This window comes from Brachycentrus maculatus, unplaced genomic scaffold (genome assembly GCF_059751285.1).
Source record: "Brachycentrus maculatus isolate JH-2025_06_01 unplaced genomic scaffold, ASM5975128v1 h1tg000691l, whole genome shotgun sequence".
NCBI lineage: Eukaryota > Metazoa > Arthropoda > Insecta > Trichoptera > Brachycentridae > Brachycentrus > Brachycentrus maculatus.
The window spans coordinates 95,298-113,824 of NW_028281423.1; the positions used below are offsets into that span (position 1 = coordinate 95,298).

An 18,527-nucleotide genomic window follows, 5' to 3' on the forward strand; every position below is an offset into this window, starting at 1 on the left:
TGCTGCAAACTTATCCACATAATTGAGACCAGAGAGAGGGAGAACCTAAGATTGATGATAGATAATCTTAATTTAATTTAATATTAAGATAGCACTGCATTCCTTCAATGGAGTGCTCTATACAAATAAAGATAAAAACGTAGAGAAGTCATAAATAAATCATTTATAAAAAGTTCACTTGATTACAGTGAATTTTCCTTGTACCCTTCTCAAAATAATATAAAGAAAAGAAGAAAGATAGGTGGGTACATTTGTTAATCCCTTTATATAAATATTTTATCGTTATCAATACAGTTTTATCACTAAAAACTCAATTTCAACTAAGCAAATATGCCATCTGCTTATTTATTTTAGTAGATACGAATGACTTTTAAAAACCCAGCTCGGTGTTCCAACGTAATTTTAGAACGCCTTCTGCCAACTTGACAGCAGTTTTTTGTTGTCCAAAAAAATTCTCTAGGTCGATTTACAAAACGAAATTGTTATTTATTTATCTGAATCTTTAAAATAACCTTATACATTTTGACTCTACTCATTACTTCGTGCTGTTGTGTAAATTTAGTTACGATCCGTTATGGCAACAACTAATGAAATATTTAACCAAATTTATTTTTCCTTTGGTATTCATTTAGGGATTTAGGTTTCCCGGTTTTTGTGATGTTACGCATTTTTCGAATCAAGTTTACAGTAATTACTACGGAGCGATTTATTTATCAAATTATAATATCAATAGTCTGATTTTCAAATAACGCAGGAAAGTTTCAGAATGTTTATACGCTCTAATATTAAAAGTATAAAAAAAATATAATTTACGTGTTTGGTTTTTATAAAAATTATCTCCTGTAAAAAAAGTGTCAATCTCAAGACCTCTATTTGCCTAGATTTCTCGTCATTCAAGACTGTGCCGCGTGTCTTCTTAAGATTTAACAGTTATTTTTTGAAAAACATTTCATTCAAATTTTAAAATGTTGCCCTTAATTAACGTCGTGTTTCTACATAACGCATTTGCTATGTTGTTTGTTGGCATGTTAATAAACTTTTTTGAACGATTTTTGCCTAAATTTATTGTGAACATTTTCCGATATGGAAAGTTCGCGCAGAGTGCTTCAAACTCATTTGAAGTTCCAAAATCTTATTTCAAGCACTTCTACCTTGTGGCTGTTGTCCTTTTCTCTGTAGCTTTTTATACAGTTGTGCACGTATATTTCTATACATTCTATGCGCCTCCATGGTTAATTAATTTCTTAGATTTTTGGTGCGGCTCAGACAGAAATATTACTTGTAAGTATGGAGTTTTTATTTCTTTAGTCTCGTCAGATTTTCATCAGTCATACCCATTTAAGAATTGATTGAATATTATGCTTGTGTAAAACTCTTATTAATTATTTGTTAAATTTTGCTTGGACCAGAAACCCCCTTTGTTAAATTTAAAAAACTTTATGTAAAAATCATTATTTTTCAATTAATTGATATTTCTGATGAATATTCTTTACTTTCCTATATAAATAAGATTTTATTCTTCTGAGTTGTAAATAAAAATCAATTTTCTATTTCTGGTAGCAGATTACCTGACCCTCGGCTGCGTAACGGTTGATTTGGGATAGTGTCTTTAAAATTATTGTTGAAACATATAATCTTTCAATTGTTTATATTTTGTTAAAAGGTTAATATTTCTTTATTTTAAAGATAGACAATTTTAAATAAAACAAGTTTATTAGGTTATAAATAGTATAATATTTTTTCACTACACCCTTATTTTTAATAATCATTAAAATGCTTTTATTTATGGAAGCGTACAGTGAATTTAAAATTGTTGAAAACATTTCGTTGTTTCAAACTCAAATCAACATTTTTTTTCGTGGATATCATTTGCCTTTTTTTTGTAAGTTTTTGGTTCATTATGGCCCATTAATTTTCTATTAGGTTCAGATCAGGACTGTTCCCGGGGTAAATAAGCGATTTAACTTCGGTAAAATTCTTGAATTCAGTTATTTATAAGAAAAACAATAAATTATACATCACAAAAGTAAATATAATTGAAAAAAAAACAAATGTTTACCCACAGTACGGGCCCTACAAAGGTAAGGTGCATAATTGTCTTGGAATATATAGGATCGGCAGTATGTTGACTAATGTCCTGAATTGCTGGAATGACGTGGTTTTCTAAGTCTGATTTGTATTGGATGGCATTCGTTGTACCCTCCACGAAGTGCAACGGACCCAAACCGTGAGCTGTCATACACCCTCATATCATGACGTAGGGTGAATGCTTGACACTTCGAGAGATGCACTTGGGAAGAAATCTTTCCCCAGATTTTCGGCGCAATAGCTTTCTTCCATCTGGGTCAAGGTCTTCTTCACCTTCTATCAATTCTCCAAGGTGCATTTTTTTTGTTCTTTTGTCCAATTTAACCAAGCGTAAAAACATTTTCTCCATTAAGAATTGTTTTTTCGCCGGACTCCGCGCGTGAAAACAAAATTCTAACAGTCTTCTGGCCACGGTTTTCACAGAAAATGTTGCAGTGCTAGCAAATTGCACCTTGCGTATTTTGGGTGTCGTTAAAAAACGATTTTCCATAACCATTTTTTTTTTCATACGGTCCTCTCTAGAAGAAGTCACGCGACTTCCACCGCTTCCTTTTTCCGGTCTACAGATTCATTTTCTTGAAAAAAAATTATTAGTATATTTAAAGCAACCAACTCAACGAGAAAATTCATGTTTTGAAATATTTTCCTTCCACAGTGTGATAATATTCCATTTGATCGCGGCACTATTTTGCTTATATCTTCCCATGATTTTTATGTGATGTTTACGTTAACGCCAGTAAAACAAGACTGGTGTGATATTTAAAACTTTAAATTTTGTAAAAAGATAACCGATAATATCCGTATGCGACATAAAAAAGAAACATTTATGGAAAAATAATTTCTTATTAGAGCAGTTCAGCAAAGTCAAGGGTTGCGGTAACAGGTAAGTGCGGTGGTTTTCGTGTCCGTAGCTGTATTATACAGTAATGAAAGTAACTTAATTGACATATTAAGTTGATATAGTTTTATTTATAGCTTGAAAATAAGTACCATAATATGTTCCTTATAAAAATAATGGCGACCACGTACATTGTAGTTTATTTTTTTTATTAAAAAAAAATGTATAGTGAAATTTCCATTAATGAATAATTTTCATCAAAACTTATTATTTTTATAGCTACTCCAGGAAAAACTTTCATAGCTGTGTGTTTGCTAACAATACAATGCTACAGAAGATTTTACGAAACATTCTTCGTCCAAGTATTTGCCAAAACTAGTAAAATTAACATTTTGATTTATCTTATTGGACACATTCATTATTTTGGATGTCTCATTGCTATATTCGGCCATGCTCCCGGCTTCTCAAGTAAACAAGGTAAGATTTTTTTTAAATTAGAAAATTGAGGCCACTCAACTCATTGTGTTTGCGGCAAACGCTTAAAAGCGTCTTTCACATACTGTTGATAGAGAACGGAAGACACTTATATGCCTTCTATTTGCTTTTGGTAGAGCGCGAGATGCCAAAAAACATAGTACAGCTTGGAATTGAGTTTGCAGTCACTTGTGATTAGATATACGACCCTAATTAGGGTTGGTGATGATGAAAATACAGCCCATCAACAATGTTTAAACAGTCGAATTTTAAATTCTGGTGCAAGAAATCATCACCAACATGTCGAAACAAGACTGCCCGAACACCTCTTGGGTTAATCAATAAAAACAATTTCAAAAATATATTTGCCTAAAATCAATACCGAGAAGTCAGAATACGATTTTTTCAAGCAGCACTCGGGCTCAAACTCCTTGCCCGACTCACACTAAAACTGGGAACTGGTTAAAAACATCATGGAATACCATGAAAACTAATATATTTCTCAATATTTTTATGATTACTTAATAACAACCCTTTTACCAAAATTTCCCCCACTCCTTTAGAAGCCTTCTTCTAGGTACAAAATTAGGTATTAAAAAAAAATTGCAAAGAAATACTCAAAAAAAAACTTGAAAATCTAAATTCGTAATTTTCATACATTGTTTGAAAAAAAAAATTAAACACATATATTTTCACATTTCTAATCTCTCCTTGATAATTAGTTATTCAGTAAAGTATTTTATTATATATTATTTTTTGCTGCTAGTAATGGATATTTCGCTCACTCCTTTCAGTAATGTCAAATATCAAAAAACTTGATTTTTCAAAAGATCATTTTTAAAGTTTAAAAATATAACAAAGTGTATTCAAAATAAATATCAAGCCTGAAGTTTTTACTGTGCAACAGATCTTTTTAGGTTAAACCTGAATGTTTTTTCTCCATTTGAAAAATATTTAGGATATTCAAAAAAATAATTAAACAATACATTTTCATCAAAATGCGAAAACAACACTTTCTGCCCTGTAGCGGGTAAATGTTAAGTTAAAAATATGCCGCTTTTGCTGGGATATAGTACATTTTCTAGGCATTACGAAAACATGCATAACTAAAAATTGACGATTTTTGATAAATGTCGTTGAAAGGAGTGAGCGATTTCTGTACATAATGAGTCTACTTTTAGTTCAATAAAACACAGATTTAACTTATTTAATTATTTTTATGAATCTGGTGTTCCACTATTTAATTATTTTTTTATTGCAGAAAACATCAGACAATTTACTATCTTGGACCAGTCAACGATTGTGACAGCCATTCCTTGTGCGATAATATTTAGTATCGTGTGGTTGAATCAATTTAGGAGTAATTTGATTCTAGCAAATTTACGAAAAGATAAAAAATCTAAGAAGGTGGTTACCGAAAAACACTTCATCCCCAATGGAGGCTGGTTTGAATACATTTCCTGCCCTCACCAGCTGTGTGAAATGATTATTTATATTGTCCTCATGCCACTCCTGGGAATGAATTCATCTTGGATCTGTGTGGTGTTATGGGTATTGAGCAATCAAGTAAGTAAACAGTATTTCTTTACAAATAAGACTAATTTTAAAAGCAATTTTTTGAACTAAAGTGCAAAATAGACAGCAGCTTGATGCAGTAGAAGTTGACTGCATTTTTTTGTCTGCATGATTTTGCATGTATTTTCTATTTGTTTTTTGCTATACTTTTTTTTTAATTTGTAAAATGCACTTGTAACGTTTTCAAAACATGTCAAGTGAAAGTTGGTTCAAATTCCAATTGAAATTTAAAATGCTGAAGGAACTGTTTTATAGTTCTGTTATTTAATATTTTATTCCGCCTCTGTAATAGTCAGCACGCTCGGTTACCGTACTGGAGGTCCAGGGTTCAATTCCCAGGAGGGGGGGTTCAATTAAATATTATACATTTGTAAAGCGATCACTTAAACCAGCCTATGACGGTCGTAAGCTTTGTAAATGCCCACATTCTTCTTCATCTGTGTTGAGATGTCAAAAATAAGTGATTTTTTCACTCTAATATTTATTCAATGTTACCCTGGAGCGGAGGGGTGATAACTTTTCCTTCATGTATTAACGATTAAGATGACACAGCGTTTATATGACGCAGTGCCCTATGCATCATCAGGTGCGGATGAGGGTTTGAAGATGAAGTTATTTATAAAATAATTCCTTTTTATTACATTCAAACGCAATCTGTACGCAATGAGATATCTGCATCCATAATAAATAATAATAATTTTACAATAGATATATGCATATCGTATAATATATTATATAATGATAAAACAATTCCACAGGCAGTCTAATTGTTCCCAATTTTTTAAACTGGTGACCTAATTTAATTGCCTTCGCACACCCAATTTTGACAAAATTCATCTTTTCCAATTTATGATTTACAATACTTTCTCGAATTTGTAGGATAGGATTTTTAGTTATTTACTAAAGATTTAATTTTAAATTCAATTTAATCTTAAATATACAACTTTTTCTTTTATTCTGGGGACAGAGATAAAAAGAGTGAACTTTGCACCAAGATGATAATAAATAATAATAGAGAATAAAAGTTTTCGATTTAATACTTGATAATAATAAAAAAATACCAGTTGTTTCTGTGTATGTATTCGGTATTGGAAACATCGGATTTACATCAATTTCATTACAAAGTCTAAAATCTATATACATTTCGCTGTTACTATCTGATAGCTATATTGTTTTGAATAATTATTGTTTCTTTATATTACTTTTAATTTTTCTTGAATATAATTACAATACAATTTCAACATTTGTTCATATAGACGTCTCCAGCAAGAAAAAGTAATGCTGCGTTTACGAAAGCGACATTTATTTAAAGAATAAAATTGCTGATATATACATATCGCTCACTCCTTTCAAGAACGTCATAAATCAAAAAACTTGATTTTTCAGGAGAACGTTTTTAAAGTTTAAAAATATAACACAATGCATTAAAAATAAATATAAAGCCACTGATTGAGCTTTTTACTGTGCAACAGATCTTTTTAGGTAAAACCTGAAGGTTTTTTCTCCATTTGAAAAATATTTAGTTTATTTAAAATAATAATTTAACAATACCTTTTCTTCAAAATACAAAAACAACACTTTCTGCCCTGTAGCGGGTAAATATTAAGTTAAAAATATGCCTCTTTTGCTGGGATATAGTACATTTTCTGAGCATTCCGAAAACATGCACAACTGAAAATTGACGATTTTTGATTTATGACGTTCTTGAAAGGAGTGAGCGATATGTGTGATGAATTTCGACATTGAAACATAGGATAATTCTTTCATAGATATTTTTATGGACCCTTTTTGCCGGGTTTCCATCTTGTTCCAAGATCACATTTAACGTAATTATAATTAATATGTCAGTATATCAAAAATGAAATATTTGTTTTGATCAAAAGTTGACTTGTTCCGAACTCAAATTCAAAACCTAATTTAATATTTTGTTTTAAATACCCCCTATGCGGATATTCGCCATAAAGGTAATTCTCTATAATACCAAACTTACGATATAATTTCGAAATAGTATATTTTTTTTGGTAAAATAAAAAAAAATCACATTTAATATCTCAATACATATAACTCATAAAATATCACAACAGAGAAGAATTGTCAATTAAAACAAAAGGAATATGGATGTCTGAACACTCACAGGGCCTACAGCCAACTATTGGCTGGTTTAAGTAATCACTTTATACACTGTGTAATGTTCACCACTCTGCCCATTATATATTAAGTATCCATATTGCCTCAATTCTCAGAAGTTGTTTAGAGCACCTTAACAACTGCTTTCAAATCTCAAATTGAAAATGGCAGCTGGATCTATATGTTAACAACTTTTGAAATACCATAGGTTAGAATTTTTAAGAATTTATTTTCACCTATTAGTAAGATTTTGTACCTACTTAACACGTTGACTCCCAATAAGATTTTCGTAAAATGTTTTTTTGTGATTATGTTTTTATTATATTTCGCAAGATAGATGAAAACATATATATTGTCGTATTTGTTTTGATAAAAAAAATTATACATATAAAACACCAAATTTTTTCATGTGTCGGATACGGGTAACAGACACGGCGCAATTGGATGAATATATAAGATGGCGCTTTGTCAACCACCTTGTCGGAGCAAGTGTAGGGCCGCGTGCACTCTGAATTTGATGAATTTTTTAGCAATTTATGAATTCATACAGCGTGTCTGTCTGACAGCTAAAAATATCAAGTCAAAATAAGGCCATCCACCGGTGGCTAAAGGTCGCAATTGGAATGTTTTGTATTGGCCACTAGTTGCTGACATGGCAGTCAATGTGTTAAGTTGATCACTTCAATATGTGAATTATTTTTCTAGGTCGAAACAGCATTACTCTCTCACTGGTGGTACAAGGAGACCTTCCCAAATTATCCAAAAAATAGGAAAGCCGTGATTCCTTTCATATTATAAGATAAAAATTGTATAACGCATCAAGTGTTAAGAGTATTATGAGTAAAAAAAAAAAACCTTTTATGACACTACTGAACCTCGAGTAAAAAGGTGTTAATTTTTTTTGTTAATAATTGTTTTTAGGTAAAAAAATTCAACTCGGATGTTTCATCATCAAATATAGTCTAAACCAGGGGGGTAAGGAACCTTTTCATTTCTAATGGCCAAATTCATTTATCTGATTCAACATAAGGCCGTTTTTATAAAAAAAAATCAAATCAATACATTGACTATTTTTTAAGTTTTGTAGATACAAACATACGAAAACTGAATTTTTATATACAGACCGCAGGTTTCCTCACTTCTGATCTAAGCTATCAAGTTGGCAATGCTAACTATAGAAATTTAACCTCAACAAGACCAACAACTCAATATTTCCATTAGCTTTAAGGTCAAAATAAATCAAGAGTTTTTAAAAGTCAACGGTCAAGAATTGACGTTGATTTGTCTGAGATAAAAAATTTACTGCAATCTTACTTATGTACCTACCTAGCAAGCTTGCTCAGGAAATCTTCTATGATAAGACTAATAATTTATTTTTACACATAAATTACAAGCTGGTTATTTAATATTCATGCAAACTTATTTTCAATTATAAGGTATTTAGGTAAAAAAATTCTACATTTTTATATTTTTATAAATGGTTATTGTTGATATTTTAGAATTTTATTAATAAAAATACACACACTTAATCTGGGTTTCTTTAAATCTTTTTTGTATTCATTTTGAAACTGGATTTATTTTTGCTACAAAAGTTATGTCATATGGCATATATGAAAAAATTATTAAAAAATGTGATTTAAAAACAGGAAAAAAACTCTTAAATTTTGCTTTTATCTAGCAATGCATTTTATATAAAATACATTGGAAAAATAAAAACGTAACGTAAATGATTGAAGTAACAAAAATGACAAATTGCCAAATGAAATATTTTCGTTTGTATTCAAAGTTACCTGAGTTGATTGTAATAAAAACAATTTGTTATTTTAATTACCTTTCAGTTTATGGGTAGTGTTGGAGAAAATTAATATGAGAAGTCAACATAAAAAATTTATTCATACCGCATTGTGCACACAAAAACCCATTCAGTGTTTTATAAAATAATTCATTGACTAAATAAAATATAATAATTTGTGTATGTATCATACTTATGTACATATTTTCATAAATAACTCCATCACTTGAACAGGAAACTGAAAAAAAATTTAGTTCAAATTATTTTTTTTTTAAATTTACATTATAACAGTAAAAAAGTTACTATTTTAACCCAATGCATATGGAACTAAATTAATTTTTAAAAAAAATATTATTTACTCCATCAGACACCGGATTAATCACCTTACGGATGATATCGTGGGTGCACTGGCAAAAAAAATCATCTGAAAAAACGTCAAAAAATACAATTTTGACTTAATGATGCATATTATAAAGTTTTCAACGTTCGATAAACTGGTAAAATACACTAAGTAGTTTCAAATGTCATATATGTGTGTTTAAAAATTAAATTCAACTTTAAGTTAAATAGCGGGTATTTAATTCAGGCTAAAAGCTTTAAATAACAGGGATTTAAAGATGGAGACTGACCGGAGCATTTCGTCGTAATGTAACACGTTACGATGCGAGCATTCAGGCAGTCAGTACACCGAACCGAGCGCTCCATCCATAGTTTTGGATGCTCGGTGATGCTCGCCGCAAGTAATGTAACATGACCGGAGCATTTCGTCATAACATAACGTCGTAACAGTTACGACGTTATGTTATGACCAAATGCTCGGTCAGTCTCCACCTTTAGAGTTTTTTGCCAGTATACCCACGATATATCAATATCATGTGTCTCAACTTATGATGAAGCATCTATCACTTTTTTCTGAAAGAAGATGCTAGTCTGACCACAAAGAAAGAGTGACTGTAAAATTACCTGTATGGATAACCTTGAGCCTTGGCCCTGAAGACCGAGAGAAGGAGAGAGAAGAAGATGCACATGAACACCAACCCGATGATAGCCATCAAGCGCTTCTTGCGACTGTCTCCGTTCTGTTGGTTCTTCTGCTCCTTGTTGGAGTCCACCTTGAATCCTCCCCCAGATTCAGCTAGCAATATCATGCCCACAACCACTGCCGCATCTGATTTTGTATGTAAGGAATAGAATGTGTCGGGTTATGGTCTCATGGTTAGTGTCGCAGACTCTTAGGAGTTTCTCGGTTCGAACCCACTCTACCACAATTTGATACCTATTTCTAATAATGAGCCGCTTAGGCTCACAGAAATAGTATGAAATTGAAATATTCGTGTAAATAATTATCGTTAAAGAAGACACAGGTACAGATTGAAGCTTGTTGAGGTGAGCAACAATAATTTGAAAATATTAAGAAATTAGGTTCCGCCATTTACATTTTTTACAACATTTTGAGTGTGTCCAAATACATATTCACAAAATCTGAATTATCTCCAATTACAGGAGTTATTTTTATATTATTTTTTGACATCTCATCAAAGATGAAGAAGAATATGGAAGTCTGAATAAAAAGCTTCTTTACATCTCACCAATAGATGTCTCTAGTGAAGTTCTAGTGATTCAAGAACAAGTTTTCTAAATTTCTAAATTTGAATAGTGTGGTTGTCAATAATGGGTAGAATTGGTGAATGTTACACGTGTGTAAAGTGATCACATAAACCAGCCTATGATGGTCGTCAGCCTCGTAAATGCCCAGGCTTCCATATTCTTCTTCATCTTGGATGAGACGTCAAAAAATAATAGTTTTTATACAAAAAAATTATTAGCCAATATTTAGGAAAATATATCATCAAAATCCGTCACGCAGCTTAGACAGAGAGAATAGAACGTCACTCCTCTCTGTTTTTGCAAACGTTCTTCGTCTCTTCCACAGTCACCAGCACCTGCAGGTCTTCTCTGCCTACGGCAAGAAGCGCTATTTCATTAGCTAATTCATAATATACTCCTGGTAAAGTTTTAGTTCTTACTCGTTAAAGGCTTTAAATTTATTTAAAAAGGATACTGAGCCCCATGATTATATAAGTCTCTAGGACAAACTGCCCCTGTGAGGATCCGTGGATGTATGAGACGGCGCCGTTCTGGCCAGTGTGGACAAATGGAGGAGCTCTGATCTGGTTCCACATCTGCCCGGAGATCATGGTGAAGCAGAAAAAGAGCGCTCCGACGGCCCAAATCTGCTTGTTGTACAGGAAGTCCAAGTTGTTCCGGCGCAGGTACAGGAACCCTCCGCACAGGACCACCAGCATGGCCACGGCTACCGTGCCCGAATAGTTTGGAGGTCTGAACACCCGGATCTAAGAGAATACAGACATTTTTGAAGCACTAACTTTGTTAATTTCTATTTTATAATTAAAATGTAACTTTCTTTTAAAATCACTATAAATTTATAGTGATTTTAAAACAAAGTTACATTTTAATGTATATATTTTTTTACTATTGTAATATAACGTGGAAATAAGAATGTTTAATAAGAAGCGGTATATAAAAATTTAAGACACCTGACTCTCAAATTGCATTATCTCCATCAAATACTATCCTTGGTTGAGCAGTCCACTTGCAAACCACATTATGTTTAAAAAATTATGTTTTTTAGCCAATGGCGGCAATCGGTAGAAAATTAAATCTTCTGCGATTTGAGTTTTTTGAGAGATTTTGGAAAGTGAACTGTCGATCAGCATAGCGAGTTTTGAGAATTGATTTTTCTATTCCATTTTATTTCTAACTTAACGAGTTTTGGCAGATTTTGTTAAATATGGACGTTAATATTTTTAATTTTCTATAGATTTGCGCCATTGGCTAAAAAACTTAATTTTTTAATGTAACGTGGTTTGCAAGTGGACTACTCAGTTACACACTTAATGCTTTTGAACGAGCAGTGTTCACAGACGGCGTGTCGTATTACACTAACCCAAGCAGCGCTCGCGAGTTTCAACGTTTTGCTTGCTAAAAATACACTAATATTAAAAAATATTAATTTTAATTATTCCAATATCTCTCCGAAGCCATCGATCCTATGAACGTTTAGTACAGTCACATTACATGTTACACCCATCTTACGTAAATTGATTTAATCTAAGCAGGTACCTGGATGTCAGTACGCTCCTGGATCCACTTGGCAATTGCTTCAGAAGATATTCCCACTCTCTGGAAATCCATCGTGTCTCCTGGCTTGGACTTCCCTTTAGCAGGGAAGTGCATAATCACTGGAGCGGTGTTTAATCTCAGCTTAAAAATATCAACATAATAGTTTAGAAGAGATACAAAGGAAAATTTGGTAAATTTGGAACGAAAATTTGTAAAAACTACTAATGAAAGCTTATATAAAAAAAATATTGTACAGCAAAAGGAGTGATTAAAAATTTTAATTAAAAGAAATTTTTCAGTATTTTACTTTTTTTTTTTGGTTTAAATTGATGACAGAAATAAATAAATTTAAAAACTTCATATTTAAATATTGAAGACTTCTAATGGGTAGAGGCTCAACTGCGAAACTGGCGTCGGAGGTTCGATTCCCACAGTTGCAAAATTAATTTGAAAATATTTATTTTCAATTTGTCTGGGTTCTGTGATGTATTTTTCACATTTACCTTACTATCGTACCTGCAGACAAGCTTTTAAACCTACAAGTTAAGCGAGCTATTCCATTTTTTAAAAAATAATAAATGTAATTTTAATGAAGCCAGAGGTGACTGCATTGCATTTTTAAAACAGAATAATTCAATAATTATTCTTAGCAGATAAGTATAATTTTCCAAATCAAAAAAATCAATCAAATCTACATAAGGGTAACAACTGTTATTTTTTTTATTCTGGCCCAAAGTACATTAATATTATTATATAAAACTATTCATAAGTGTAGTGTCAGTAATAAGGAGAACAAATTTAATTTAAATTGCTGTCCTGTCTTTTAGTGTTAGAATCTTGACCAATAACCAGACAGAATTGTCTAAGGGTCTCACAGAATCCGCATGCGAGGACCGCAGAGATTAAGGTAAGTATGTATTTATCTACCAACATAATATCTGATAAAGATAAAGCACAAATATATTCGTTTAACCACCCTATATTTGGGTTACTATCCAAAAAGTAGGTGAAAATCGTCGGATTTTTTCATAAGATTTTTCAATAACAATACTTATTTACAATGTATCAGATAAATTTTTAAACAATATACCTATTTATAACCCTTTGCAAGTCTCAAAAGGTGGGGACTGACCGGAGCATTTCGTCATTACATAACATTCGCTGCGATCATCCGACTTCGGATGGAGCACTCGGAGCGCTGTACTGACTATACGAATGCTCGCATTGTAACGTAACGTAACTCGTGACTCCGGTCAGTCCCTATTTTAAGATGTCGCCGGATTCTTTTGTAATAATATTCTATTGAATATCTTTACAAATATATTGTGTATTGAATGTAATATATTAATCAACATAATCTCCAAGCATAGCAAAAATAGGTAGCCAGTGATATTGACCTCAAAATGCTTAGTGTGCCGTATGAAGTATTCGTAGCGTAGGGCAAGTAGAAACAATTTGATGTATCACAAACGTTTCTGTGGTTGCGATTATACTTTTTTTTTTACCTGAACGTACGGGATACGGCTCATTGCGTTAGGGCGATAATATAGCGAACGTACTAGGTACGTTCATATTGATAGGGCGGTTAAACTACATACTAACCAATTGGAAGACGTCGGAGCCTTCATCAAAATCAACCATCACAAAGAATAGTTGGTTGGAAAAGGCTTGAGAGTAACGGAAGGAATTGGCCACGACGCTAAACTCATCATGTACATTTCTGCAGATCGCGCATTGCCTGCTCGGAGCCATGGCGGTGAAGATAACGATCACTGAATAATTTCGGGGAGGCGACTTGACATATTCTCGAAATTTATTCCCATTAAACCTCAGTATCGATTTCTTATTGGCCATCTCAGTAAGTTGCTGCACTTTAACTTCCACTGATGAAGACTACAAAAATATATAAAAAACATTGTTTTAAGATACTTAACAAGAGAATATTGACAATAATAAATAAAATATTCAATTCTAGTGTTGAAGTGTGAAGACTTACAGCTTTCGGCTTAACTTGAGCATGGGCTTCATGGTAAGATAAAGCAATAAATACTAAAAATAATATTAGTACTTTGGGTAACATTTTGAAACCGTATGAAATCTGAAGGAATATTTTTAATTTAAAAAATCAGAAGAATGTCATTCCACGCATACTAAACTTGACGTGACGTGACGTGACGGCCGGCGACCATAGAGTATTATTACCAAAGATTATGATTTTTATTATATGCTGCTGTAGGGTACGATAGACCAAGGCTGGAATGGGCTGGAATTCCATATGGAAGTTAACCCTTTAGTTAATAAAATCGGATATATCGGCTTTCGATACTCTAGCGAGAAATACTGGATCCTTCAGATCTGACGTCATAATCGTCAGGTTGTGGTCTCGTGGTTAGTGTCGTAAACTCTTGAGTCAGAGTTTCTCTGTTCAAACCCACTCTGAGACAATTTCATACCTATTTCTAATAATGAGCCACATAGGCTCACAGAAAAAGTATTTGAAGTACTTTTGTGCATTGTAAAAACATAAATTAGAATTTAAGGAGTCAGGAGTTGTTTGATTCGCAATGTTATGTGCACGGCGTAAAAAGTAAGTCGACGAGCGGCATTCACATATTCGCCGATTTTTTCAAAATGTTGCACATATTTAGTTTACTAAACTCCGAGTTATATTTTTGTTATGAAACAACAGCACGCAGTGTTTATAAATTATCAAACACATTATACTTTTGAATCGGCATTTCTGGAATCTTTTTCCCGTTTAACAGTAGGTACCTAAAACCAAAGTTTTATAAAGTTCTATGGATTTTTCATAGATAAAGGAAATAAAACAAGAAATAAAATTGACTGTAAGTTTTGAGGTTATCTGAAAAATATAAAATAAAATAATTGCGTCAGATTATTCGTAATTCCTGTTGTGTTTCTGTGTTTTAGGAAAATAAATGGCTTCCGCTGGTACTCAGGTATTCATTTTAAAAATTCTTGCCATTTACTTGAATTAAATTTATAACTTATATTTTTATTATCTTTTATTAACGTTACATTTTATTTTAGGGAGCAGCGCATAGGTTTCTAGGTGTATTTAAAAAAAAAACTCGTTTCGATTGCGGAGTTGGAGCTCAGTTACCCGAAGGTTATAAAAAGTTTTGGCAAGAATGGAAGATAATGAAACCAGCTGCTGTCCACTATATTCCTGAAGAGGGGCGGTGGAAAAAAGACCCAGTAACTGGGATAATAAACCCAATTCAAAATGTTCCAATACCACTCAAGTTTCCCAAAGAATCGAACGATGGAATTTGGGGTGGAGAAGCTATCGTACAAGGTCATTATGTATTTTTTTATATTTGTGCATATTTCTCTATTCCGATATGGGGCTTACTGTACATGCTGACATGTTGGTGCTAGGTTTCCAAATCACTATTAGACGTATCCGACATTATCAGGGCGAAAAAAACAGGTTTTTACAAAAATGTATTTCTATTTTTCACTAAAAATTAGTTACATTTGTGAATGTTATTGATGAAACGGAATTTAAGAATCATGCGCCCTGCGACACAAACTCCCACCTCAACCACCGAAATATACTGGCGTCATCTTTGGTATGTCGATGGGCTGAGCTTTTGGCAAAGTATACTAGAGTCGATATTAAACCTTCAAGTTAACACTGCTCCAATCCTATGTGATCCTTATTCACCATTTGAGTGCTTATATATTGAAGAAATATGGGTGTAAATATAAGATTTACAATATCCCACAAAGGGTATATTTTGTGAAATTTACGACTTCAACCCTGGGTATAACATATTCACACAAACCACACTGAATTGATGAAAGAATTAAGAATTGTATGTTTGTTATAAACAACCTTAACATTTTGAAATTTTACAGGTTTTGTTAAGAAGAAGCATAACAAACGAAGAGTTCCTCATTTCTGGGTCCCAGTTCTCAAGAGGTCAGTGATCCGTTCAGATATCCTGGATGTTTACCTATCGGTTGTTATCACTGACCGGACTCTGCAACTTATTATGGACAATTATGGTTTCGACCATTACATACTAAAGACGCCCGCTTGCGATCTACAATCTCTGCTGGCTTTAAATCTGAAAAGAAAGATGCTTAAAGCCTTAGAAGAAAACTGTCCAGCGTATAGTGACAGACCAGAGAAACAGAAAGATATCTATGATCAATATAAAACTTACCTTTCTTCGGTGAGTAGTGCATACCTTATTATTACTTGACCCTCCATTGGTTAACGTAATCATAGACAATTTAATGCTAACTGGCTGTACTAATATCTATCCATTCTCAGCACTCTTAACGACTCTTAATATAGTTTCAAGGTATATGTTTTAAAAATGAAATATAATAAATTCAATAGACATTTCTAATTTTCTTCACCATGGCATATCGCTCACTTTCAACAACATCATAAATAAAAAATTGTCAATTTTTAGTTTTACATGTTTTTGGAATGCCCAGAAAATGTACTATATCCCAGCAAAAGCGGCATATTTTTAACTTAATATTTACCAGCTACAGGGCAGAAAGTGTTGTTTTAGCATTTTGAAGAAAAGGTATTGTTTAATAATTTTTTAAAAAATACTATATATTTTTCAAATGTAGAAAAAAATTCAAGTTTTACTTAAAAAGATCTGTTGCACAGTAAACAGTTCAATAAGTGGCTTGATATTTATTTTTAAAACATTGCATTATATTTTTAAACTTTAAAAACGATCTCCTGAAAAATCAAGTTTTTTTTATATATGACGTTGAAAGGAGTGAGGGATATGTTAACTCTAGAAAATATCCAGAGACCAAAATGTATCAATGAAAACCATATGTTAATATAAATTAATGGGTGGGGAATTGAGTTTGACAAAAGCATGTACTGTTACCGGTTGTGTTCATTCTTAAAGGGTTAAATACTCTAAATACTGTATATGTATTACCTTACCTTGCTTTTATTTGAGTTACTACAATCATCACTGCATCCATGTGATGCAGTGCGCTATGCACCATTTAGAGCGTTTTATTTTTATCCTTAGTATACATCGGAAGATATCGATTGGTATGGCCTGACTTGGGAACAGGCAATCAAGAAATTATCCATTCAGAAACATTCTGAATATAAATCAATTCCCTTGAAACATAAATATCGATCTCAACTAATAGAGCAACTGAAAGCCGCTGGAATTGCGGAGGCGCAGGACCAAGTTTCATCGTAAGTCTGCAATCTTTTTAGTAAATTCATCAGTAGCTTTACATTTCTTAATTCTGATTTTAAACAAATACATGAAAATTACAAGAAAAAATATTTATGTAAAAAATGTTTCTGGTGATGTTTTATGTAATTCTTAAAATTCTTCTTTATTTTTTCAGAAATAGCTCCTGGGTCTCTAAAATGAATATTTTTAGCAAGAAGCATGAAACTTGAAATATTTTAGTCATCAAAAATATTTTAAATCATACACTGTATTGTACTATTTGAAATATAATATTTGAACTGATAGGTAATATGTGTATTTATCTTTTTGTTGTTGTTGTTATTTCTGTAAAAAAATACAATATTTTAATATAAACACACAGGCATATTCAAACTATTAATGGAAAAAAATCTTCACGCGACCTTTACACATTTTTTCACCAAACCACTTTTTTGCCATACTTTAACCACAGTGATTCACCCTTAACCAGATGCCAGTTTATCCCTCACGTGACTCGGGCAGGGAGTTGGTGTTGCATTGATGAGTCCGAGTGCTGCTCGGGCAAATCGTATTCCAACTTGGTGGTATTGATTTGCCCGAGCCAAATATATTAATGTATTTGTTTTTATTGACTAACCCGAGCAGTGTTCGAGGTAGTGCTGTTTCGAGTTGTTTGGTGATGATTCCTGCACTGACAAATTTTCTCACCAAAATTCAACTGTTAAGTGGTTAATAAAGACACTATATGAATTATCAAAACTTACCATTATTAATCCTCTTTTGTGTAACAATTTTTATAGATTTTATTACAGAATTTTTTTCATATTTGCCAGCTAATAGTGACTCCGAAATATATATGTAGCCTGGATATTGCTACATTTGTTTATTTTATTATTATTTTCTTTTAAACTCTAAAGGGAAGGGTATGTAACCCCAATTGTCCTAGGCATTGCTGCTATACTTTTTTCCCTTTATTATTAGAAACTACTACTTATCCTTCATTTCCTTTCATATTTAGCAGTGATTAGATAAAGAAAGGTTCTTTGAGATGGTTTTAACATTTGGGGCGAATGGATGATGAGAGAATGACTAAGAGAGTATATTTGGAAAATGTAAATGATAGAATAGAACGAAGACGGCTCTACTAAGTCAATCAGAACCTGAAATGTGATATTATCAAAAGTCTATGTAACCAGAGGGGATGTATGTCAGTACAGTAAGTGTGGCATTCCACCCTCTTCGGCTGAGAGAGGGTGGAGGGTCGTGGTTCGCTACTCTAAACTTCTTC

General features: G+C 32.4%; 3 protein-coding genes across 5 annotated transcripts; 2 read left to right on the plus strand and 1 right to left on the minus strand.

Annotated features, from left to right (window-relative positions):
* Positions 1-571: 571 nt before the first annotated feature.
* On the plus strand, positions 572-8,631 carry LOC148300596 (polyprenal reductase-like). Its single transcript, XM_088274570.1, has 4 exons — positions 572-1,281; positions 3,206-3,403; positions 4,662-4,966; positions 7,808-8,631. Exons 1-4 carry the CDS (start codon positions 966-968, stop codon positions 7,898-7,900), a joined length of 912 nt encoding a protein of 303 aa, XP_088130696.1. The 5' UTR covers positions 572-965; the 3' UTR covers positions 7,901-8,631.
* Positions 8,632-8,976: 345 nt separating this feature from the next.
* On the minus strand, positions 8,977-14,227 carry LOC148300597 (dolichyl-diphosphooligosaccharide--protein glycosyltransferase subunit TUSC3-like). Of its 2 annotated transcripts, XM_088274568.1 has the most exons (6): positions 14,035-14,227; positions 13,641-13,931; positions 12,039-12,179; positions 10,957-11,248; positions 9,858-10,062; positions 8,977-9,132 (listed from the first exon to the last, which is right to left on the minus strand). In XM_088274568.1, exons 1-6 carry the CDS (start codon positions 14,116-14,118, stop codon positions 9,117-9,119), a joined length of 1,029 nt encoding a protein of 342 aa, XP_088130694.1. In that variant the 5' UTR covers positions 14,119-14,227; the 3' UTR covers positions 8,977-9,116. The 2 variants fall into 2 exon arrangements, with proteins under 2 accessions (XP_088130694.1, XP_088130695.1); XM_088274569.1 differs by lacking the exon at positions 8,977-9,132 and having other exon boundaries at positions 9,854-10,062.
* A 629-nt stretch (positions 14,228-14,856) lies between these two features.
* LOC148300598 (large ribosomal subunit protein bL28m-like) lies at positions 14,857-17,549 on the plus strand. 2 transcript variants are annotated; one of them, XM_088274573.1, is made up of 6 exons: positions 14,857-14,884; positions 14,970-14,998; positions 15,090-15,357; positions 15,924-16,243; positions 17,081-17,256; positions 17,415-17,549. In XM_088274573.1, exons 2-6 carry the CDS (start codon positions 14,978-14,980, stop codon positions 17,467-17,469), a joined length of 840 nt encoding a protein of 279 aa, XP_088130699.1. In that variant the 5' UTR covers positions 14,857-14,884; positions 14,970-14,977; the 3' UTR covers positions 17,470-17,549. The 2 variants fall into 2 exon arrangements, with proteins under 2 accessions (XP_088130699.1, XP_088130697.1); XM_088274571.1 differs by having other exon boundaries at positions 14,881-14,998.
* The last annotated feature ends 978 nt before the right edge of the window (positions 17,550-18,527 follow it).